General features: G+C 36.7%; 1 protein-coding gene across 1 annotated transcript; it reads right to left on the reverse strand.

Moving 5' to 3' along the window:
* Nucleotides 1-4,244: 4,244 nt before the first annotated feature.
* LOC133093234 (EEF1A lysine methyltransferase 2-like) lies at nucleotides 4,245-4,967 on the reverse strand. Its single transcript, XM_061192989.1, is given in 2 exon segments — nucleotides 4,245-4,667; nucleotides 4,669-4,967. Coding segments are annotated over 2 exon segments (714 nt in total). The 5' UTR covers nucleotides 4,960-4,967.
* Nucleotides 4,968-26,873: the final 21,906 nt, after the last annotated feature.

Consider the following 26,873-nt stretch of genomic DNA (forward strand, 5'->3'; position numbering starts at 1 on the left):
TTTGTTTATACTGCAGGTTCTTATTAGTCATCAATTTTATACACATCAGTGTATACATGTCAATCCCAATCGCCCAATTCAGCACACCACCATCCCCACCCCACCGCAGTTTTCCCCCCTTGGTGTCCATATGTCTGTTCTCTACATCTGTGTCTCAACTTCTGCCCTGCAAACCGGCTCATCTGTACCATTTTTCTAGGTTCCACATACATGCGTTAATATACAATATTTGTTTTTCTCTTTCTGACTTACTTCACTCTGTATGACAGTCTCTAGATCCATCCACGTCTCAACAAATGACTCAATTTCGTTCCTTTTTATGGCTGAGTAATATTCCATTGTGTATATGTACCACATCTTCTTTATCCATTCGTCTGTTGATGGGCATTTAGGTTGCTTCCATGACCTGGCTATTGTAAATAGTGCTGCAATGAACATTCGGGTGCATGTGTCTTTTTGAATTACAGTTTTCTCTGGGTATATGCCCAGTAGTGGGATTGCCGGGTCATATGGTAATTCTATTTTTAGTTTTTTAAGGAACCTCCATATTGTTCTCCATAGTGGCTGTATCAATTTACATCCCCACCAACAGTGCAAGAGGGTTCCCTTTTCTCCACACCCTCTCCAGCATTTGTTGTTTGTAGATTTTCTGATGATGCCCATTCTAACTGGTGTGAGGTGATACCTCATTGTAGTTTTGATTTGCATTTCTCTAATAATTAGTGATGTTGAGCAGCTTTTCATGTGCTTCGTGGCCGTCTGTATGTCTTCTTTGGAGAAATGTCTATTTAGGTCTTCTGCCCATTTTTGGATTGGGGTGTTTGTTTCTTTAATATTGAGCTGAATGAGCTGTTTATATATTTTGGAGATTAATCCTTTGTCCGTTGATTCGTTTGCAAATATTTTCTCCCATTCTGAGGGTTGTCTTTTCGTCTTGTTTATGGTTTCCTTTGCTGTGCAAAAGCTTTGAAGTTTCATTAGGTCCCATTTGTTTATTTTTGTTTTTATTTCCATTACTCTAGGAGGTGGATCAAAAAAGATCTTGCTGTGATTTATGTCAAAGAGTGTTCTGCCTATGTTTTCCTCTAAGAGTTTTATAGTGTCCAGTCTTACATTTAGGTCTCTAATCCATTTTGAGTTTATTTTTGTGTATGGTGTTAGGGAGTATTCTAATTTCATTCTTTTACATGTAGCTGTCCAGTTTTCCCAGCACCACTTATTGAAGAGACTGTCTTTTCTCCATTGTATATCTTTGCCTCCTTTGTTATTAAAAATCTAGGGTAACAGTTTGATGTAAAATCACTGATTAAAGCAGGACAGGAATTTATATCTTTAAGAATTACCAGACAGATATATTTATTTATCTGACAAATAAAATTATAATATATTTAAAGTATATAATGTGATGATTTGATATACATATATATTGTGAAAGGATTTCCATAATCAAGTTAATGAACTCATCCATCACCTCACATATTTACCTTTTTTTGGGGGGGGGCATTTAAGTTTTACTCTCTTGGAAAATTTCAGTTATATATCAATAGTTCTGTATTATCAATTATAGTCACCACATTATGCATTAGAGCCTTGGACCTTTTTTGTGTTGTTAATGAAAGTTTGACCTTTTATCAATTACAGTCACCACGTTATGCATTAGAGTCTTGGACCTTTTTTGTGTTGTTAATGAAAGCTTACCAACCTCTCCTTATTTCCCCCACCCTTCCTCCCTTGGCAACCACCATTCTACTCCATGAGTTTAACATTTTTTTTTTTTTTTAATTTAGATTCCACATATAAGTGATACTATGTAGTATTTGTCTCTTTCTCTGGTTTATTTCACTTAGCATAATGTCTTCCAGTTTCCTCCACGTTGCAAGTTGCAAGATTTATTTCCTTTATAAGGCTAAGCAATATTCTGTTGTATCATATTTGTATCATTATATCACAAATATCACATTTTCTTTATCCGTTCATTTCTGGACACACAGGTTGTTTCCATACCTTGACTTTCGTGAATAATGCTGCAGTGAACATGGAAATACAGATATTTCTCTGATATAGTGATTTTGTTTCATTTGGATATATATCTGGAAGTGGATTTGCTGGATCGTATGGTAGTTCTATTTTAATTTTTTGAGGAACCTCCATACTGTTTTCCATAGTGGCTGTACCAGCTTACATTCCCACTGACAGTGCACAAGGGTTCCCTTTATTCCACATACTTGCCAGCATTTGTTATCTCTTATCTTTTTGATAATAGACATTCTAACAGGTGTGAGGCGATATGTCATTGTGGTTTTGGTTTGCATTTCCCTCATAATTAGTGACATTGAGCACCTTTTCATGTGCCTGCTGGCCATTTGGATGTCTTCTTTGGAAAAATGTCTATTAAGGTATTTACCCATTTAAAAAATTGGATTATTTAGTGTTTTGCTATTGCTTTGAAGGAGTTCCTTGTATAGTGTGGATATTAACCCCTTATTGGATATGTGGTTTGCAAATATTTTCTCCCATTCCATGGGTTGCCTTTCATATTGCTAATGGTTTCCCTTGCTATGCAGAAGCTTTTTAGTTGGATGTAGTCCCACTTGATTATTTTTGCTTTTATTTCCTTTCCTTTTGGTGTCAAATAAAAAAAAATCATTGACAAGACTGATATCAAGGAACTCTTGCCTCTTATGTTTTCTTCCAGGAGTTTTATGGTTTCAGGTCTTACAGTCAAGTCTTAATCCATTTTGAGCTGAGTTGTGTATGATGTAAAATAGGGGTCCAGTTTCATTCTTTTGCATGTGGATATCCAGTTTTCCCAACTCTATTTGTTGAAGAGGCTATTTTCCTCCATTGTATATTGTCAGCAGCCTTGTAAAAATTGAACAAAAAAGTATGTAATTTTTTTTCTGCGTTTTTGATTCTCTTCTATTGATCTTTATGTTGGTTTTTATGCCAATACCATACTATTTTAATTACATAGCTTTGTAATATAGTTTGAAATCAGGAAGTGTGATGTCTCCAGTTTTGTTCTCCTTTCTCAGGATTGCTTTGGCTGTTTGGGGTCTTTTGTGGTTCCATACTAATTTTAGCACTTTTTTTCTGTTTCTGTGAAAAATGCCATTGGAATTTTTATAAGGATTGCACTGAATATGTAGATCACTGTGGGTAGTATAGATATTTTAACAATATTAGTTCTTCCAATCCATAAGTATAGGATATCTTTCCATTTATTTGTGTCTTCCTCAATTCTTTCATCAGTGTTTTACAGTTGTCAGTGTACAGATCTTTCACCTCCTTGATTAAATTTATTTCTAAGTATTTTATTATTATTCATGCTATTGTAGACGGGATTGTTTTCTAAATTTCTTTTTCAGGTAGTTAGTTTTTAGTGTATAGAAATGCAATTGATTTTTGTATACTGATTTTGCTCCTAAAGGATTACGAATTCCCTGCTCTTTTAGCTCTCTGATGCAAGCTAATTAGAAATCCTATCTTCAGGCAGCAGCTGGGAAAGTCAGAAGGTTACATATATATCCTAGCGCCCCCACTGGGGAGAAATTAGGAGCTGGGTGTTTTTGTTTACTTTCTCTGTGCTGAGACAGAGGGAATAGTTGTTGGGAGAGCTTGTGCACCCAAATAGAACTGCCTCTTTGTCTTGTATAATTCCAGGGGATTTGTGCGTGCTGAGCCCCATTAGTTCCCAGAGCTAGGTTATTTGAGATCCAGTCCCTCAGGTGGTAGCTGTAACAGTTGGGGTGTTAAATGTGTGGTCAAGCTCCTTTCAGGAAGAAGCTTGAGAGTTGATTGTACTGTTGGAACTAGTAAGGAGGAGACAGAGGGTGATGTGCCCACCAGCTCTATCCCGGGAGGATCCTGGTCAGCTTTCATATGCAGGCTGATTAGAAGGCAGAACCTTAGGCAGCAGCTGGGAATGTATGCAGTGAAATCCCTTCTAGAGAGAAAGTGGAGGTGGGCATTTTTGTCTGCTTTCTATGTGCTGAGCCCAGGGTGCATCCCGTAGGAAGTACTTGAGTGCCCATTTGAAAGCTGCTTTTCTTGTTGTTTAATGTGGTCCTATGAGATCATAAATACTGAGCCCTGTTGGCTATCAGAGCTAAGGAATTTTTTTTTTTAAATTAAAAAAAATTTTTTTTACTAAACATTTATTTGCACTTGCATTTTCTGTATCAGGTTTACTTTGATGTAGAGCTTCTTTAAAAAAGCTAACTGAATTTGTCCACTGAAAAGGCTCACGTTTTTTCGAAAACCAGTGCTGCTACACTGTTTCCAGATCTGCCTCCAAAGCTGAACCTGGGTGTCCGCAGCTCTTCAAAAAGTTCAAATCCTTCACTGAATTCATTTAGCAACTCTTCCTTGGTCCAATTACATGAGGTTATTAGAAAAAAGCCTTTCACTTTCAACACCCTGGGGAGAGATTTCACATATTGCTTTCTCTTCTCAATTGCATTGTCAGGATTAAGGCTTATGGCATCAAAAGTCCCTTCGTCAATACAAATATGAAATCCAGACAGTTTTGTGGAAGGATTCAAAAAGTCTTCTACCTTCAACTTAATGTTAGATAAACCTTCTTTCTCTATAATATTTCTAGAAAGCTGTATTGCAGAAGGAGAGTAATCAATTCCAGTAATATTAGAGAAACCAAATTTTGCCAACAAGTTCAACCAGGAAAACACCATTTCCAGTTCCAATATCAAGCACTGAAGCATCCAATGGAATCTTGTGTTTCTGCATCCACCTTATTAGTCGAGTCATACTCTCTTCTCCAAACCAGATTTCTCCTGTATCTCCATATTCTTGGAAAGTTTGCAGTTCTCTCTCATAGACAGCATCCCAATGCTCTCGGGTGCCCAGCGCAGACGGGGCGAAGCCATCCCCTCCGGGACTGCCCCCTGGAGACCGCGCCGCGGCCCCAGCGCCGCCGTCGTTGTCCGCGCCCTCGCTCATCGCGCTCCTTGCCCCGTACCGCCGTTGGGGCCGCCATAGAGACGTGGCGCGGGCCAGAGCTAAGGAATTTGAGGACTTGTCCCTGGGTGGCAGCAGCAAAAGTTGTGGAAACAGATGTGTGGACAAGCTTCTTCCAGAGAGAAGCTGGTGACTGGGTTTTATTGTTGGAGTGGCAGAGGGAGAAAGCAGGAATCTGCCCACTGGTCCTCAGGTGGCAGCTGGAAGAGTATGCAGTCAGACCTCCTCCAGGAAAAAACTGGGACATGGCTGTTGCTGCCTGCTCCCTCTGTGCTTAGGGGAGATAGCTGTGCGGAGTGTTCATGAGTCCATTTAACAACTGCTTCTTAGTTTGTTATAGTCCCATTGGACTTGTGAATGCAAGTCCCTGTTGACTGTCAGAGCTAGGTGATTTGGGGGACCGATCCCTTGGGTGGTGGCTATGAAAGCTGGGGTGTTAGATGTCTGGACAAACTCCTTCCTTCTAGGATGAAGCTGGCGACTTGGTTTTATTGTTGGAGTAAGCCAGAGGGAGACGGTGGGGGAAGTGCCCACCTGCTCTTTCGGGCTCTGGGGAGGATCTCAGTCAGTACTTAGTTGCAGACTAATTAGGAGCTAGACCCTCACGCGGCAGCTGGTGAAATATGTAGTCAAATCCCTTCCAGGTAAAAACTGGGAGAGGGAATTTTTGTCTGCTCCCTCTGCACTGAGCCTGGTGAGAATAGCCATGGGGAGTGTCCTCTGCCTGTTAACAACTGCTTCTTTGTTTGCTATAGTCCTGTGGGACTTGTGATGCAATCCCCATTGGCTTTCAGACTAGGTGATTTGGGAGCTAGTCCCTTGGTGGCAGGCTTAATAGTTGGAACACTAGATATGGGGTGCAAACCCTTTGGTCCCCAGGGAGAATCTGGAAGTGGGAGTTCCCTTCTGACTGTAAGGCACTGTGCCAGTGGTGGGGCTCATGGTGAGATTGTATCTCAACCTTTGTGGGTATTTTCTCCGTTGCCAGATGTGTAGGAACCACTCAAGTAGTTTCTGGACTTCTCTATAGGGAATTGATTTGTGTGTGGCTGTATATTTGGTGCATCCATGGAAGGAGGGGAATTCAGGAGACTCCTATGTTGTCATCTTGGTGGCATTCCCAGAAAGAGCTAATGTGAATAAAAATTCTCTTTAATCCAATTGAGAGGGTTAACTTCTGGGGAGTAAAGCCAGAAAAGGGAGAAGTAGAGGCAAAGGACCCAAGCAGTATGGTATAGGTAGTTGAGTGGGTAAGTGAGAATTATAATAAGACTCAGCAGTCATTTAGAATGAGAAAGGCTTTAATATTTTTCTTTTTGAGAATAGATCACCTAATACTATTACCTGTGATGATGACTGTTGGTTTTCAGGGCTAGAGTTACCAATTCATTTCCAAATCATCCCTGCCAGTAGTATGCAGGACTTGGAATTTAATATCATTTCTTTTGGTGGGAACTGACACAATTTATCACATGTTTGGTAAGCTCTTCTGCAGTTGTGGGCGACAGCCTGAACAACACTGATCACCCCTTCTGAGATGGGCTGTCTGTGGAGGCCAGGATTGGACTCCTAATTCATAGCACCCAATAAGACACTTGGACAGTATCTGTGGTAGACACTGAGCCATTGAGAGTATCTGTGGTAGACACTCACCTATGGAAGAGACCATTCTGGAGAGGTTTATTAGTAGATTGAAACAAATGCTAATGATAATTGGGTAGACACAAAGCCAAACTCTAGGTGTTTGGTGTGCTGGCAGAGTTAAAAAGCATGCTAGAACAGAGCTTCTCAAACTATCTTCAGTGAAGTCCAGATCTTTGCTTTTTTTTTTTTTTTGATGTTATATGTCCATTCTGTCTTGGACTGATACTTTTGTAAAGTACAATATAAATTAATTGCTAGAAAATTTAAATACAAACTTCCATTTAAAAATTATATTAAACTCTATCAAATGGCTATAATAGTGTCTAAATGTCAACAATCTCTCTCTCTCTCTCTCTCTCTGTATGTATATGTATAAATAATTATATATATTATATATATAATTCTCAAGTGTAAGTTAAATGTTTTTGTTAACAAGAAGAAATAATTTTATGTGGTGGTACTACCTTGAGAGAACCTCAAAGACTTTCCTTTTTTACACCTCAGTTCTGGGGCCACATACCATCTCAAGAGAATTGGAATACTACATGGAGAAAAGCCATTTAAGACCTTTTTGGGGGCAATACCCAGGTGAAGAATATCTCTTTGTTGGAGGAGGTCATCTAGAGGACATAACCGCTGGTTGACCTGTGAGCTGGACCTGGGCGGTTGGAGGCTCCTCTCACTCCCCCGCTGTCCTTAAAATGTAATTTCTGTCCACAGTTCCCACAGTGGAAGCTGTTTTCAAGAATGCAGCCTTGAGGCCTTGAGAGAGCAATGTGGTGTTGAGACCATCTGGATGGTATATGTGACTGAACCCAGTTAAAGCCTCCACTTGAACTTTTAAGATTCTGCTGGGCGGGTGTGGGAATCTACTTGTCCTATAGCCACCCAAGACAAGCCTCATATGTAATTTCTCTTGCTTGTTAAAACTATCACCTATCCATGTGGAGTCGCCTGCCTCTCTCCTCAGTCTCTCCTTGCCCTCTGTGTACAGGGCTAGTTTCAGATTTCACTGGGGAAACTCCTGCAGTTGTGAACCAACATTCTTACTCCACCTCTTTTAAGATGATGCAAGAGGAAATGATAACTTCATTTTTGACTTTTGAAATAATTTAAGAGAAAAAATTACTAAATAAATAGGCTGAGAAAACAGTAATTTAAAACCTGACTATTACTTAAGGCTATTTTACACATTAAATAAAGGGCTTGGTTGGCAAAACTTTTACTGATACACACATTTAAATTTTGATTATAAATGTAATCATTTATTAATTTTAGAGTCTGAAAGGATAAAGGAGGCATTACTTATCTTTGGCCATGGATTTCTCTATAATGGTGGATCAAGAATTGAAATGGATAATAATGAATGTTGAGACCAAAGGTGTCATAGTGGCAAAGTTATGAGGGAGTTTCTTGCTATGCTGAAGAGCTTGGCCTTGAGTCTGTGGAAAATGGAGAACAATTCAAGAATTTTAAATAGAACTGCATCATCTGACTGCATTGCTTGTTTGTTCTTTTCATTTTTGATTTTTTGAAAAATCACCTTTCCTGTTGGGTGGGGAATGGATGGGGGATGGGATGGGGATAGTGCCTAAGTATCAGAGGCAAGGAGGCCAGGTGCTGGTGTTAAAATATAGGCAAAAGACAATGAAGACCTGAACTAAGACAGTAACTGTGGGATTAGAAAAAGAGAAGAGATTTAGACTCTTGAAATAGTGTAATCAGCATTTATTGGTGAGTGAGTGAGTAAGGTGGTAAGGGAGCGGCAGAATCCAGGGCAATTTCCAATTCTCTGTCTTGGTCAAATGTAAGTGGTGGTGCATTTCACAGACGTGGGAACACTGGAAAAGGAGTAAGGATGAGGAGGCAAGAGATTGATTCTATTCTGGATTTGAGATTACTGTGGATCCTGGAACTAATTATGAGTAATTGGCAAAGGGATGCTTCTTTTGACTTTTGGGCTGTGGTAACTAGGAAGATCATAATTGTATAAACAGTTTTTAGAAAACTTCTTTGAGACATTTGGTCTACAAAGATTGCAAAAATTTAAAACAGACTCAGTGATTTTCTACAAAGCCTCTTTATGAAATAGACATGTTTCAAAATCAGAAAGAATTGGAAGGGTGGCTGGGATAATACTGATGTCAGACTCAACTGATCTAAAATGCAGAAGAAGAAAGAAACATTAAATCTATGAAACAGTTTTCTCTAAAGTTTCTGTATTAGAATTAAAAAACATATACAGTTGGTATATATTAACTGTGATGTGTTTTGACTATTTAAAGTTTGCAGTCTGTGTTTAAAGAGGAATGTGAAAAGTGAGCACTCTTAAACAAATAACAAAAGTGAATATGGAGAAGTGGATATGGGATCTATAATGACTTCTGAAGAAGTTAGGATCATCTGTATATATAGGAATATATGTATATCTCCTACTGGTTCTTTTTCTCTGGAGAACCCTGACTGATAGAGGTCATTTAATAAAAATGCTAAGGTTGGCCCTGAAAGTTCTGTGTATTTGAAAAAAAGCAAAGTAAGAAAGCAACTTAGACTTTGGAAAACCCAAGCCTGGATTAAGCAGTGATTGATAATGGTCGATATTTAAGAAAATCAGTTTACCATTTTGAATAGAAGGGGTTTCATTTCATTTGAACAGATTTAATGGTTAATATTTAAATATTTGTACAACTATTAATGTTTCATGTTTTCAAAGGAAAAATTAATTGAAGAGTTGTAGAAATACATATCACCAGTGTTTCAATGGAAATATTGGTAGTATAGACTCCTGTTGTCTGGTCATAACTTCACAGGTAGTTTGCCTGGTCTTGGAGGTCAATAAACATTCTTAAATATGGGGAGAAGGAAGAGGGAGGTGTATATTTTAAAATCAGAGTGCAGAGGTGACTGATCAGATAATTTCATTGGGAGGAATAAACCTCTGCCTATTCTATTTTAGGACAGGAATTTATGAAGTAAAAATTTTCATCTACTTTCTAAATAACCTAAGAAAATATTTGCAATATTTGTGCAAAGATGTTAATTGAAGTAAGGACAGATTGAAAATAAATTATATAGCTATAAAAAGTGATTGGGTGAATAAATAATTGTGAACTATTATGCAGCCATTAAAAGTGATGCTGTTGATCTCTAATTATGACATGACTTGATATTAAACTTATCTATATATGAAATTAACATGTACTAATAACTCACACCAATTTTCATATTTAGAAAGGACCTGTCTTTGTTTGTGAGAACTCTCAAGGTAGAACGTGAGAAATGGTGGCATGAATGGAGAAAACTGAAGAATCAAGAGCTATTTCATCTGCTCTACATGACCACATGGGAGCAGAGGTGAGCAAAAGAAGTGAGAGGACAGGTCCACTGAGATGTTGTGAGAAAGGGATAGCTTACAATTAAGGGCCAGTGCAAATTCCCCAGTAGTGGGTTTACCAAAGATCCATTTGGGAACTTGGATGTCTAATGTTTGATTTAAATGTTGGTGTTGCCATGCTGTAAACTTACTTTTTATCTTCCTGCTAAACCTTCAGTAAAGTCTGATCTCGCCCAGATGCTTGTGTAAAATGGGCCTTTTCGTGGAAATCAAGGAAGGGTCTGAGTTTGATATCAGACGTGGAAGAAAATGTAAAGGCTGGAGCCTGGAGGCCGAGTTGCTCAGGAGAACAACTGGGAAATTGGGGTAGGGCTCTACACAAAGTTCATCCACAGCATGTGGATTTAAGGTTTGAGGCAATATTGTATAGATCTTATTGGGCAAGGAGGGATTAACTGACACTGCCTGACATGTGATGTATAGTGTTGAGCAGAACACCGCACATGGGTTACCACTCTCAGGGGAGGACGCCAACTATATGGAAGATAGCAATGCTCGTCACTATGCCAACCAACAGGAAGAGAAGTTCGTATACTTCTGCCCATTGCCTCTTGGTATTGAGGTCACTGAGGGAAATACAACGCATCAAGACTGGATGGAGCAATGCTTTACTTACAGAGAGAAGAGGCAGGGCAAGATCGGCTTTAGTGGTGGGTGTCCGTCCCCCAAGGCCAGTGGGTCTCTCCAGGCAACCCACGCAGGGCAATTTACCTACACCTCCTGAGCTTCAGTGGAAGGGCCTGTTCCCTCCCTGTGGAGGACAAGTATAGTTATGGGGTTGGGCGGGTGCAATAAGATGCAATGCTTAAGCAGAACAGAGGAGCATACACTGAGTTTACAATAGGAAAAGCTATTCCCACACAAAGTGATCTGCCCAGCACAGGCAGTGAGGGTTTGTCATATCTTGGTAAGGAAGTGTGCCATGCCCAAGGTCCACTCTTTTTATTTTATTTTATTTTACTTTTGAAGTATAGTTGACTTACAATGCTGTGTTCATTTCAGGTGTACAGCAAAGTGATTCAGTTATACATATATCCAAGGTCCATTCTTAGGTGGCCCTCTGGGGTCAAAGACCGCACACAAGGAGACTGCCTTTTCCAACAGTAGGTTACTCCAAGTAGTACTTTTTTGTTCAAATTTGAGGCTACACTCAGGCATGCACATACATTCACACAGAACTGGTTTTCAACTTGTATGGATAATAAGCGCTGGGGTCAAGTGCTTAGAATAAGGAGCCCACTCTTACTCAATTCAGTCATAGCTATATGACGTTTCTTCACATGAACCCACAAAACAGATTTAGAATAGGCTTTTAAGTATAAGTAATATATAAGCACATCACCGAGAATATTTTAAGAATAGTTATATGATTAATGCTTTAAATAATTCATACTTATTAAGAATAAGTATATGCATTATACCATCCTCCTCAACATTGGTGTTTATTAAAAAAAAATTGATACTTTCTCTTATCTCTCTAGTGTGATATTTACTTTGCAACACATTTACGATTGTCCCATCTGTATTAAGTTTAACATATACTGCAAATATAAATAAAACATCGTACACTGATATGTAAATAGTGTTTGTTTCTAGGAGGTTGATTTAATTTTCTTCTTTATATTTTCCTGTGTTTCATGAATATTTTTACAATAAGTGTTTCTTGATTCTCAAATCAGAAAACGAAGATATTTATGTTCTGAAAACAAAAAGAATTTTGTTTTGCTTCTAGAACAAAACTTAATCATGCAGAGGCTGAGCTTTGTGGATTTTTTTTTCAAGAATGGAGCCATATCATGAAATCACCTTGTGGATTCTTTGTAAATGCTGCAGAATATTTGATATGTATTAGAAGCATTATGGGCACATCAAGGCTTTTTTCCGTGTCTCTTGTTGCTTTGTTTTGGACCTGTAAATTATAGCTTTGGAAGGTTTTATGAGGTGGATGATATCTTGCTCTTTCAAGCTGTGCTTTCACTTATGGTGCTGTCTGCTTTTCCTAGGATGTCCCCCTTCCTCATCCTTCCAAGTACCCTTTGAATTTTACTTCCTTCTTGGTAAAGCTTTATGCAGCTCCAGTAGTACCTAATTGCTTTGTCTCTGCCCCTATGGTGCCTTATATATACCTGAAACGAAGTCCTTATCACGTTATTGTGTGCTTATTCCTATCTACAGTTGTTTTTCCACTAGACAATTAATTCCACAGTTTCCCATTTCATTCTTTGTGGAAAGACTTTTGGTATGCCCAAGATTTCTGTGAATTCTCAAGTTCACTTCTGGCCCCAATTTCCTGCCCATACTGAATTTGATGAGAGATCACCTTGCCCTCTGGCATGTTCTCTCCTCAATTACACAGGGCACAGGTCAAAAAGTGTTTATTGTGTATTTATATTCCTTCTACTTAGCACAGTGCCTGGCACAGAACAGGTTTTCAACTTGTGTTGGATGGATAATAAGCGCTGGGGTCAAGTGCTTAGAATAAGGAGCCCACTCTTACTCAATTCAGTCATAGCTATACAACGTTTCATGACATGAACCCACAGAACAGATTTAGAATAGGCTTTTAAGTATAAGTAGTATATAAGCACATCACTGAGAATATTTTAAGAATAGTTATATGATTAATGCTTTAAATAATTCATTCTTATTAAGAATAAGATATGCATTATACCATCCTCCTCAACATTGGTGTTTATAAAAAAAAATTGATACTTTCTCTTATCTCTCTAGTGTGATATTTACTTTGCAACACATTTACGATTGTCCCATCTGTATTAAGTTTAACTTCAAAAATATCTGGATCTGTTCTGTATCCAACTCCAGGAGAAAACTGCTCTGTCCTACTATCATCCATTATTATTATTATGTTTTCTGCAATGCATTATACCATGTGTAACTAATATTTTAGAATTACAGAGAAGCATCTGCTTCTGTTTTAATGTCTTGATAAAAGCGTTGTAAATATTGTAGCTGTATAAGATTCTTTTCTTTAAAGAATCTGTTTCATTTCACCTGGAAACTATCTTAATTCTTAAATCCTTCACCCAGATGTTGCATCCAGTAGATGAAGTACATGACTTTTAATCAACTTCTTTGTTAATTAGTTATAGAAAATATGCAGCTTTACATTTTCAAGAAGTGGTGTTAGAATTCTAAGATAAACAAAGAGCTAGTGATGTAACATTTACTCCTGTATCATACAATTAACCTTTTAGAACATTCATATTCACTTAATCACTCAAGGCAGGAAAATTATACTTACAAGGCAGAAATAACTGGTTAGGGCCAGCAGAGCATACTGCCCACAAAGCCATGTGACTTTATTCCGGGAGCCCTGTCTTTTGGAGAGCTACCTCCTGATTTTGATTGCCTCCTGATGCCCCTTTCACTCAGTGATAATCACTTTAAACAAGCTTATAGGGACAGCTGGAGAGTTGCCCTTTCTCCATTAAGACATATATCCCAGTGGGAACAGGGAGCAGTTAAAGATATAGCAATGAACTCAAGTTGGGTTATATTCAGTTTGTTGATTTAAGGTTGGGGGTAGGGGCTAAGGGCTAATTAACTCTGTTTTTTTCCTGGAAAACCTTAGTTTCACAGAATGTAAGGGCTGAAAGTGAACCTAAATATCTGGTTTAATAACCTTCATTTTGTGGGTCAAGAAAACAGTTTCATAAATGTTAACCATGTAACTCCAGGGAAAAACAGTCATCCTGGGTGTTACGATCCGCATTCGATGAACATAACTGTCATATCGCTCTTTGTAGGAAGACCATTAGTGTGCCTGAGGTTTTGGTAAATTATCAAATTCACTTCTGGCTCTGACTTCCTGCCCATACTAACTTTGATGAGAAGTCACCTTGCCCTCTCTCATGTGTGCTTCTGAATCACACAGGACTTAATCATTTTTCTTAAATTTTCCACCAAACAATAGTTTCTCCAACCTCCTGCCATTCAGTCAGCCATGCTCTTTCCTTTGTCCCCCAATTCCGATTTTATTTTCAAGCTATTTTAAAACTTCTTGTGCTTATCTTCTTCCTCACATAGTGTATTACATTTTTTTTGTGATATACACGAAGTTCCATCATACTCTAGGAAGTGTCAGGTGCCAACCAAAAATATTGTTAATATAAGCCAATAAATAAACATAAATAAAAATAGAAATACAATTGATTTTAATTAATGTTTATTAAGTGAATTTACACATAAATGTTAGAGCTATTCCTTTTCATTCCTTTTCTTATACGTGGACTCTTTACTCCTCTCTCCATTTGCAGTACTTGTCTGGCAAAACCAAAATTCTGGTTAAATTTGACTATGGCTCTCTGTGCCTGCTCCTGAATGAATGAATGTAGCTGGAAGAAAGTACCCAACCGTGCTGAGTGATTTCTCATTAGCTCGTGACTCTGTGAGCCTTTGACACTGCCTGCAGTTGGACTTCATTTCCTAGACATTGACTCTTCCACTCTCTAAGATGGCTGTTTCACACTCTCCTCTCTCCTAAACCTTCAATACCTACCCCTCTCTTCTTCTTTCAGCTGATGAATCTGCCTCCTACTTCACTGAGAAAACAAAGGCAAGTTGAAGAGCTATTTCTCATCGCCACACCGCCTAATCAACCAGCACCTGTACCCATAAACTCCGCTATCCCTCTTGTTAATATGGATGAATGCTTTGTGCTCGTACCTAAGGCTAGCCCTTCCACTTGTGCACTGTTGTATCCTCAGTACTTAGAGCTGTGCTTGGTGCATAATGGGTTTAAACGCAACAAATACTTATAAATGAGTGAATGAAATCCGCTCTTTCCTTGGTTGACATAGATTCAAGGGCTGTCCAATGAGTAAAATGTTGAGCTTTAAGAGTGTTGTTTTTATGACCTCTATATTGCTGCACTGACGCTTCCAAGCTTCCTCTATGGGTTTAGGTTGGATGTGGCTACCATGCATCTGAATTTTCTTTAGCTGCAGCAGAAGTTCCAAGGATTGTGCTAGGGGATGAGGATAGAACAGGGAATATGACAACATCTCTGTTGTCAAAAATTTGTGAAGCATTATTCTATTCAAAATTTGATAGGTTTTGAGATATTTTGAGTCTTTCCCTAAGTTTGTTAATTAATTAAAATATCAAATTAAACAAATATAGATGGATATTTTCCCTTTCTACTTGTCTGATTGCCTTTTCTTATAGCTTATTTGACTTGATGAGTATTGTTTTTCTTTACAATGCCTTTATTGCTCTTTTACCTGAATTCCAACCACCGCAGCTGCTTTCCCACTGTACTTTACCCCGTGATATGTAATTAAGCTGCCCATTTTCCTGTAATTAAAAAGGTTAAAGAATTGATTGTAATCATCACTCTCTGAGGAAAAGCAGCAGGAATAAAATTACAGATGATAGTTTTATTTTAAAAACCAAACATGTTTAATATATGTTTCTTTCAAGTGGATTTCAGGATTTACAGAATAGAGCTTCTTACCCATCCCCAGGCTTTTAGGAAGAACAGGAAACTATCTTGTTCAGATAATTATTCTCCTTAGTAGTTTTAAAAGAGGAGAATCTTTGTCTCTTTCTCTCTTGGTTTTATGTTTTATAAGTTTACATCTTTATAAATATTTTTCTTATATCTTACCTGGCTCCTTTCTGCAGAAATTTAAGCTCAAGTTTTCACCAAATATAACACTAACCTTATTTATTTCATCCATCTTACTTCCTTTCTTTAGTCTAAATGATTTCATTTCTCTGAAACTTTCCTTTTGGGCTTTTTCTTACAACCTTCTCTTTCTCATTATTTTTCTATAAACGTAACTATCAAATAGCAAAATATCACTCTGTACATATTGTCAAACAAAATTTTTATTTGAGTCAAATACAGCAAATAAATTACTCCTTCCCAATTTTTTAAAAAGTAAAGTTTACGTACGTGGCCTAGGAAAAATATTGTAATGTCTAGAATGTTCTTACTGTATTAAAGCATTTACCACTATGTAAGAAATGCAGATCTAAACACCTGAATATAACCAAGAGAGTGGACTTTAGAATCAATCTGTTGCTAAAATTGCTGGTTCTTCTCTTAAACTTACAGTTTAGTGGGAAGATAATATATGTACATAAAATTATAGATTATCAGTATTTGTGTGCTGAATTATGTGTTATCGTGTATTAGAAGTCTTCACAGGAAGAAAGGATTAGGGTGGGCTTGAGTAATTGGGAAAGTAATTATGTCCAGGTAGGAGATGGACCTTAAAAGAGGGAGTAGGATTTGCCTGGGGGAAAGAAGATATTATAGATAAGGGCAGTTCCCGAGTGGAGACAAGGGGTCTTGGCATTAATAAGCTATATGAGGATACTTGGAATATTGGCTAATATCTTCTGAGAAGGGCAAGGTATTAATCAGTGTTCCCCAGAGAAACAAAACCAATAGGATCTATCTATCTATCTATCTATCTATCTATCTATCTATCTATCTATCTATGGATGAGGAGATTATTGTAGGAAATGTTTCATGCAATTATGGAGGCTAAGAAGTGCTACTATCTGTGCTATCTGCAAGCGGAAGGACCACAAAACCAGTGGTATAATTCAGTCTGAGTCAAAAGGCCTGAGAAGCAGGGGGCCAATTGTGTAAATCCTGGTCCCAATCTGAAGGCCCAAGAACCAGGAGTGCTGATATCCAAGGGCAGGAGAAGATGGATACCCCAGCTCAAGCCAAGAGAGCAAATTTGGCTTTCCTCCACCTTTTTGTTCTATTTAGGCTCTCAGTGAATTGGATGAAGCTCACATGTGCATTAGTGAAGGTCTTTATTTAGTTTACCAATTCAAATGCTAATCTCTTCTTGAAACACCCTCACAGACACACCCAGAAATAATGTTTTACCAGCTATCTTGACACCCTTTAGCCCAGTGAAATTGAAAGACACAATATTAACCATCACACTCCTAGGAAAAGAAACGTTTAGTTGATTCCTCCAAAAACAATGCCTTTTCTGATTATAATAGGAAATAATTGGGAGTTTTGAAGAGCAAAACACTTGACTAATTCTTTATGCTTACTTGATTCACTTATGGCTCCTTTTCAGCCATCTGTCTACACTCAGTCTTAAACAGATGTATTTTAATATGTATTTTCTCTAGATATGGTAATAATTCTAATAAAAAAGATAATAGCTTCATGTACTTACTATGCACTGCGAACTGTTCTAAGTGCTTTGTAGTGTTAACTTGCTCAGTCTCTTAGAACAACCTTACAACATAAGTACTGCTATCATCTCCATTTTACACATAAGGCAAGTGAGGCACAGAGAAGACACATGAGAGGTTGTTCGACATGATAGATTTATAATCGGCAAAGCCAAGATCTGAGCCCTAGTTGTCTGATCCCAGAGACTGTGCTCTTAATCTTAGTCAGAGCCTGTGTCCTAGACTTAGTCACTTAGGCACTTTTGTTGAGCACTGTGTAAGTGCTGGACACTGTGGTGCTAAACAAATATGAGATTTGGTTCTCCCCTTAAAGGGTTGACAACTTGTTGCTAAATTGTGAGGGATGGATTCATAGGCTTTAGCTGTTGAGAAGAGACACGATTAATGAGATCAGGGAAAGTCAATGAGGTCTGCACTGAGGTTCAGAGAGGGGTTGGATGAATCCACTGGGATAGAAGAGAGCGTTTAGGCAGGATACCCATTGGAGTGTATATGCAGAGGTGGTGTATTAGTTTTCTAGGGCTGCTGTAACAAAATACCACAAACTTTGTGGCTTAAAACAACTGAAATTTATTCTTTCACAGATCAGGAGGCTCAAAGTCTGCAATTAAGGTGTGGGCAGGGCAACTCTCCCTCTGAAGCCTCTGGGGAAGAATCTTTCCTTGCCTCTTCCTAGCTTCTTGTGGCTCCTAGCATTCCTTGACATTCCTTGGCTTATAGCTGCATCATTCCAATCTGCCCCAGTCTTCACATGGCCTTCTTTCCTGTGCCTTTGTGGGTCCTCTCCTCTTGTAATAAGGACATAAGTCATTGTATTTAGGGGCCATGCTAATCCAGCATGGCCTCATCTTAACTAATTACATCTGTAAGCCTCTATTTCCAATAAGGCCACACTCTGAGGTGAACATGAATTTGGACGTGGGTGGGGACACTCTTCAATTTGCTATAAGTGTTAACAGCACAGGGAATGGTGTAGGTACCATGCTCTTTGACAAAAGCGAGTAAGTGGAAGATCTTTGGGGGGAGAAAATGTGAGTTGTACTTTAAACTACATGAGTTTGAGGTGACATTTTTGGATATGTTTCAATTTCAATATGAAACAGTTTTATTTCCTTGGAAGTATCACCCATTTCTAGGTCCTGTAAAGCACTTGGTTATTGCCATACAGAAAATTAAGTAGGTTATGCCTCTGCTGAAATGTTCTTTCTTCTCTTTCATAGGTTTATATCCTGCAGCTGATTTCCATGCTCTTCTGCATCCTCCTCCTCTGTCTCATAATTAACATTGTCATAGAACAGCAAACATTTATTGAGTACTTATTACACGCCCAGCACCATTCTAAGCCTTTACACTTAATCTTTGTAACAATTTGATGAAAACTGCCCTATAACATATTATAGGTGAGGAAACTGTGATGATTTTTATTTCAATGCTGCTTTTTAATGAAAATTAAATATTCTTGGGATAATTTCCTCATAATTAGTAGTGTAAATTTTAGTTAAAATGTAACCACATTCTTGTGCTACCCAAGACTAGAATCAGATGCCTCTTATACTGGGTAAGTTCTCAAAAGCTAGAGAAATACCCTGCCTGGAGATGGGAAGGTTTCTTTGACTTTGATCACAAGACAAAATACAGAAAATGCTGGAGCTTAAAAACATATGTTGTAGAATCAAGGATATCTGATAAATCTAGTTTATCAATTCATAAATTATATTATACATTTCTTTTGGTGATATAAAGTTACTGAGAACTTGAACTACTAGTTGTCACACATATATATTCAGAAAGTGTTACCTTTCAAACAGCTATTTTAAGTTTCTATTTCTCAAAATCTTATGTGAGGGATTCTAGAAGGGTGACTAAGAACATCACTGTTGGAATCAATCTCCTGACTTCCTGCTGTGGTTTGCTACATGAATGTGAGAAAGTTGCCTACATTTTCTGAGCCTCAATAACCTCATGGAGATAAGCATAATTAACATATGGGACTATTTTAAAAATTATATAAAATTATATGTATTTGCCTATAACAGAGTAAAGACTAAACTTATTAACTAAAATTTAGTAATGAATAAAGAACACACGTTTACTTCATTATTTATGAGATTATACTTAATGGCTCTTTTTTAATGCCAGGGTTTGTTGTTTCTATTTCATTAGTTGGTAGATGCATTTTAGCTTATCTTCTTTCAAGTCATAAAAATTAAATGTGAAATTCTTTCAAGTTTCAAATGCAGACAAGCGAGTGTAAGGAAACATGAAAGATTTGACTCATATGATTATTAAATTACTTATAATTATGCATAATTGTTTTTTTAGATTGCTAGTTATGCCTTTAAAATATGTAGTGCACATTAGAGCTTGAGCAATCAAATGTTTTGGCATTTCTAAAAGTCTTTGAAAAGATGTCAATATTATTATTAGACTACTAGAATAATCTCCAGTTTAGGTAACCCTTTAAACTCTGGTTGAAGTATTAGTTGATAATGATCCTATAATTTCCAAAATCCCAAGACAATTTATCATCTTCTGATACATGGAATACTCACTTATAATTTTCAAAAATAAGATGTAGCCACTTTTATAAATATTAATTTTGTATATAAATGGACTTTGTTGCAGGTTATCAAACTTATTATGTATGTTTCCATCCTCTTTGATTCCAAAATTTCCTTCTGTTTGCCACATATATGAATAGTTTAAATAAAATAATATTATCCATACTTTCTTTGCCTTTACAGAAAAGTGACTAATTCACAACTGGATGCCTTATGTACTCCCTACCCCAAGATGATTTATTTCCCAAGTGATTAATTTAATTCTCAGTATCTTAGAAATCTATTAGATGATTCATTTTCATTTTTCTCATAAAGCAATATGAAAAGTGTGGACATGTCTTGGATCAAGAAGCTCAAGACATTTACAGACGGGAACTGGAAATCAATAGGGATAAACGTTTGCTGAAACCTTCATCTGGCTAATGATTTTTTAATTCTATCAGAGTTCAGGCTTGTAAGCTAGTTATAAAATTATCTACTTCTGTATAATAAACTTAACGTAGACTCTGAAAATATCATACATCGTTTAGGTTTTGAAGTTTCCGTAGATCTCCATCCTCATATGTTACCAAGTATTATTTCAATTTGACATCTTATTTATAAGAAAAGAACTGAGTAGATTGTTTTCTAAAGATTGATATATAAAAATCAGTTGCTTTATTCTAATTTTAATTTTTAAAATATCTCATATTACAGACATTGTACATTCTTTATTTTTAACACTTGCTTAGATTTGTTTTTAAGTGACACAGTTGGTGACTTACATTTTAGACCAATATTTGGTTTACGTAAACACAACTCTAAACTACAAACAGATTTTAGGTCACTTAAATATTTGACCCATTTATAATAGAAAAATACGATTAAAATAAACCTGTCAACACCTGCTTTCTAAGGGATGGTGTTATAAGTCATATTACTATACTTTTCCTTTATTTCAGCAAATATTCATGGGAAATGAAAGAGTAAGCATGGCTTATTAAGATGACTGGATGTAAAAAAGGTATTGCTTTGCTGAGTTTGGGTACAGGGGCTGGCAATAGCTGAAATACTCTGTAAGAAGATAGGAGAATTCTTTTTTTTTTTTTTTTCCTTCTGAAGGGTGGTCAAAGAGAAGAGCAAGCGGTGGGGGAGAACAGAGAGTAGAGAGGAGGGTTGAGTCACCTAATAAGGTGCGTGAAAGGCACTTAGAAATAAGCATCTAACATTGAATTTAAAATGTTTGATTCTTCAAAATTTCTCCCTCTCTCCAAGCTTTCATCGAAGTCTGCAGCACCAAATATCTTTTGCTTGTGTGTATAAATCAAGGAGAGGTGCTAGAGGTGAGGTCAGAGTTATTATTTGAATTTAAATTCGTTCCCTCAGTCTTTTTAACTAACTAGAATGAAAGTATTCTCATTTTCTTCTCTCAAATTTTGAAATAATCACCAATTTGACAGTATTCCCAAATAGAACATTGTGAGCTTATGTCATTTTCAAGTGACACAAGCATCATTTTAAGGTCTCCAAGGAATGTATGGCAATGGCAGTATAGTAGATCTATGCAGTGTTTGTGTAGTTGGTCATCAGCGTACTGCATGGTGGCATGTGTTAAAGCCCAGAATGGTGTTAATAGCCCTGAGGGCATATTTATCTAATACCATAATGATGGGAAAGTATGATCTACTGGCAATTCATGCACTGAGTTTATGTCAATAAGGAGTCAACCAACTGATTTAGAGTGTGCACCATCATTATCCTGTGTCATAGGAGTCAGGCATCCATATGCATATAGGGGCTATGCAACCATTTGACATGCCATCAAGCATTTAACAAGAAAAGAGGATTTCAAGTGATATTAATGGTATTAATGGTAATATTAGGTTGCACAAATTGTCCTTTTATTTGGTTTTTAATGTATTAAGCAACAATCATAAAAATCTCTTGAAACTGGGGCTTAGTTATGGTGAGGTCAACATGTGTCCTTTATATAACGTGGTACAAAATTCATCTCAATTGCTACAGTCTAGTGAAGTTATAATGGGATTATTCTTTATTATGCAGAATCCAAGGATTTCTACTCCTTTTCAAAATGCAAATCTCAGGAGATTATAGTTAAAGACTATGTTATTGACCTAATTTCTCTGATGGTTTAAACTCATTCATGTTTTCATCTGAGGAATTTTATGCTTGTAATTGTCAGCTCATGGAATGTGCCCTATATTCCAGTTCATGGCAACTTTGCTTCACACAATCCTATTAGATGACCTAGTGTGCTGTTTGAATATTTAGTGTTAGTTATATAAATACCTGCCTCTACATGTTTGCACACATATTTAAAAGTGAATAAACAAAATACCAACTTTATATGAAGTGGAATGACTTCGTTATAGATTAGTTTTCTACTATTAAATAGAATATGCCATGTCATATCATGGTTTAAGATAACTGAGAATATTTTTAGGATCTTTGTGAGAAGAGAGAACATACAGAAATACTTTAGAATACAACAGTTAAGTTTACCATAACATTTAGTATCTGTACAGTTGGACAGAGGGATTCAAACTATCTACAGTATAAATTATTAGATTAAGTTGCTTCCATTTCCTGTTACTCAAGTTCCAGTGTTATGTCAAAGCTATGTATTATTCATTTTTCTGAATTTAAAGATCTTTTTCCTTTTCATTAAGGTAACTATGAAATTTTGTTGATGATAAGATGGTATTATTTTAGATCTATTTATTGCTATTTTGTTTTGGAAAGAGATGACTGCAAAGAATTATAAACTATTAGTGGAAGCATATATTTGCATTGTGATGTATTATAGGAATTTGAACAAATAGTGTTACATTTGATTTTGAATATGTGCACTCATATATTCATAGAAGGCTCACCATGGAAAGATCTGGGGGGAAAGTGAGGTCGATACCCTCATCTTCTGAGAAAAACTCTTCTCCCCAGATGCTTCTTTCCTGATGCTCAATTGCTCTCTCTCCTGGCAGATGGCATGAGTGGGCTATATAAGTATTATCCTGAAAAGAAAATCTATTTATCATTTAGTTAAATATTATATAAATACTACAAAATGAAGCAGAGCATATTTCTGTGATTCCTAGAATTTCTCTTTATTTAAAAAAAATATATATATTTTTTAATTAACACCTGTGGCTGACCTAGCCAGTTAGCAAATATATTTCTATTTCCAACTCCTTTATTCCTACCCTTCCACTGGAAATCAGAAGAAAAACCTAATTTTTCACTTTCCCAGCCCCTCTTGTGATGAAGGGTCATGTTGGGACACAGTTCACAGATGTAAGTAGAGGTAATCTGGGAAGGACTTTACTGGTGGTGCCTTTTCCCTGTTCCTGCTTTGGATACTGATGCAATGTCTGGTATTTTGGTAACCATTTCATGAACCTGAGGTGTTAAATATGAGGAGAAATCCTGCAGACTACTAGGAATCTAACCCCAGCAGCCACTTCTCTTACTTGTGTGATCCAATATGGTAGTCACTAGCCACATCTGGGTAAGAGCACTTGAAATGTGGCTAGTCTGATTTGAGATAAACTGTTAGCACAAAATGCACACCAGATTTCAAAGACTTTTAGTATAAAAAACAAGAAGGAAAATTATATCATTAATATTTTTAATATTGATTGCATGTTGAAATGATAATATATTGGATATATTGAGTGAAATATTATATATTATTACAATTAATTTTACCTGTTTTATTTTACTTTTTTAATGTGGCTACAAGAACCTTTACTAGTACATATGTGACCTGAATTTCTCACATTATATTCCTATTGGACAGCACTGCTCTAGACTTTCTTGTGTGTGAGAAAGATGTGTTTAGGCCAATAAAAGTTGGACTGACTGTTCCTTATGGTTGAAAGCTTCCCTTAGTGTTACCAAATGCCATTTTCAATCACTGAATATTGGGAGCATGGAAGTCATTAGTTAAGTCTTTCCAACACACATGTAGATGTTATGTTTTTATAGTATTTGATCAAACCATAGCACTGGCTTTATCACTTTTGTGCTCATCCAATGCTACTTCCTGGCTATTATTCGTTTTAAAAAAATACTTATTTTAAACATTGGGACAGAACTGGGTATGCATCTAGACTGAACTCTTTATTGTCTATGGACATTATGCAAGTTATTTAACCTCCCCAAGTCTCAATTTCCCTAGTTTTAGAACAAACAAGGTCATTCCTGACCTGTAAGACTGTGTAAGGATTAAGTGATAAAATTTATATGGGAACATTCTCCAGAACAAATCATATCTTGGGTCACAAATCAAACCTTGGTAAATTTAAGAAAATTGGAATCATATCAAGCATCTTTTCTGACTACAATGCTATGAGATAAGAAATCAGTTACAGGAAAAAAACTGTAAAATCACAAACACATGGAGGCTAAACAATATGCTACTAAATAAGCAAGAGATCACTGAAGAAACCAAAGAGGAAATCAAAAAATACCTAGAAACAAATGACAATGAAAACATAATGATCCAAAACCTATGGGATGCAGGGAAAGCAGTTCTAAGAGGGAAGTTTATAGCAATAAAATCCTACCTCAAGAAACAAGAAAAATCTCAAATAAACAACATAAGCTTACACCTAAAGCTACTAGAGAAAGAAGAACAAACAAAACCAAAAGTTAGTAGAAGGAAAGAAATCATAAAAATCAGAGCAAAAATAAATGAAATAGAAACAAAGAAAACAATAGCAAAGATCAATGAAACTAAAAGCTGGGTTCTTTGAGAAGATACACAAAATTGATAAACCTTTACCAAGACTCATCAAGAATAAAAGAGAGAGGACTCAAATCAATAAAATTAGAAATGAAAAAGGAGAAGTTACAACTTACACCACAGAGATACAAAGGATCATAAGAGACTACAAAAAGCAACTCTATGCCAATAAAATGGACAACCTGGAAGAAATGGACAAATTCTTAGAAAGGTACAATCTTCCAAGACTAAACCATGAAGAAATAGAAAATATGAACAGACCAATCACAAGTAATGATATTGAAACTGTGATTAAAAATCTTCCAACAAACAGAAGTACAGGACAAGATGGCTTCACAGGTGAATTCTATCAAACATTTAGAGAAGAGCTAACACCTATCCTTCTCAAACTCTTCCAAAAATTGCAGAGGGAGGAACACTCCCAAGCTCATTCTCTAGGACACCATCACCCTGATACCAAAACCAGACAAAGATATCACAAAAAAAGAAAATTACAGACCAATATCACTGATGAACATAGATGCAAAACTCCTTGACAAAATACTAGCGAACCAAATCCAAGAACACATTAAAAGGATCATACACCATGATCAAGTGGGATTTATCCCAGGGATGCAAGGATTCTTCAATATACACAAATCAATCAATGTGATACATCATATTAACAAATTGAATAATAAAAACCATATGATCACCTCAATAGATACAGGAAAAGCTTTTTGAAAAAATTCAGCACCCATTTATGATAAAAACTCTCCAGAAAGTGGGCATAGAGGGAACCTACCTCAACATAATAAAGGCCATATATGACAAACCCACAGCAAACATCATTCTCAATGGTGAAAAACTGAAAGCATTTTCTCTAAGATCAGGAACAAGACAAGGATGTCCACTCTCGCCACTATTATTCAGCATAGTTATGGAAGTCCTAGCCACAGCAATCAGAGAAGAAAAAGAAATAAAAGGAATTCAAATTGGAAAAAAAGAATTAAAACTGTCACTGTTTGCAGATGACATGATACTGTACATAGAAAATCCTAAAGATGCCACCAGAAAACTACTAGAGCTAATTAATGAATTCGGTAAAGCTGCAAGATACAAAGTTAATGCACAGAAATCTCCTGCATTCCTATAGACTAACAATGAAATATTAGAAAGAGAAATTAAGGAAACAATCCCACTTACCATTGCAACAAAAAGAATAAAATACCTAGGAATAAACCTACCTAAGGAGACAAAAGACCTGTACTCAGAAAACTATAAGATACTGTTGAAAGAAATCAAAGGTGACACAAACAGATGGAGAGTTATACCATGTTCTTGGACTGGAAGAATCAATATTGTGAAAATGTCTATACTACCCAAAGCAATCTACAGATTCAATGCAATCCCTATCAAATTACCAATGGCATTTTTCATGGAATTAGAACAAAAAATTCTGCAATTTGCATGGAAAGACAGAAGACCCCGAATAGCCAAAGCAATCTTGAGAAAGAAAAACGGAGCTGGAGGAATCAGGCTGCCTAACTTCAGACTATACTACAAAGCTACAGTAATCAAGACAGTATGGTACTAGCATAAAAACAGAAATATAGATCAATGGAACAGGATAGAAAACCCACAGATAAACCCATGCACCTATGGTCACCTAGTCTATGACAAAGGAGGCAAAAATATACAATAGAGAAAAGACACTCTCTTCAATAAGTGGTGCTGGGAAAACTGGACAGCTACATGTAAAAGAATGAAATTAGAACACTCCCTAACACCATACACAAAGATAAACTCAAAATGGATTAAAGACCTAAATGTAAGGCCAGGCACTATAAAACTCTTAGAGGAAAACATAGGCAGAACACTTTTTGACATAAATCATAGCAAGATCTTTTTTGACCCACCTCCTAGAGTAATGAAAATAAAAATAAAAAAAAACAAATGGGACCTAATGAAACTTAAAAGCTTTTGCACAGCAAAGGAAATCATAAACAAGATGAAAAGACAACCCTCAGAATGGGAGAAAATATTTGCAAATGAAGCAACTGACAAGGGATTAATGTCCCAAATATACAAACAGCTCATGCAGCTCAATACCAGAAAAAACAAACAACCCAACCAAAAAAATGGGCAGAAGACCTAAATAGGCATTTCTCAAAAGAACACATACAGATGGTCAACAAACACATGAAAAGATGCTCAACATCACTAATCATTAGAGAAATATAAATCAAAACTACAATGAGGTATCACCTCACAGTGGTCAGAATGGCTATCATCAAAAAATCTACAAACAATAAATGCTGGAGCAGGTGTGGAGAAAAGGGAACCCTCTTGCACGCTTGGTGGGAATATAAACTGA

The sequence above is a fragment of the Eubalaena glacialis genome, chromosome 6 (assembly GCF_028564815.1).
Source record: "Eubalaena glacialis isolate mEubGla1 chromosome 6, mEubGla1.1.hap2.+ XY, whole genome shotgun sequence".
Lineage (NCBI taxonomy): Eukaryota > Metazoa > Chordata > Mammalia > Artiodactyla > Balaenidae > Eubalaena > Eubalaena glacialis.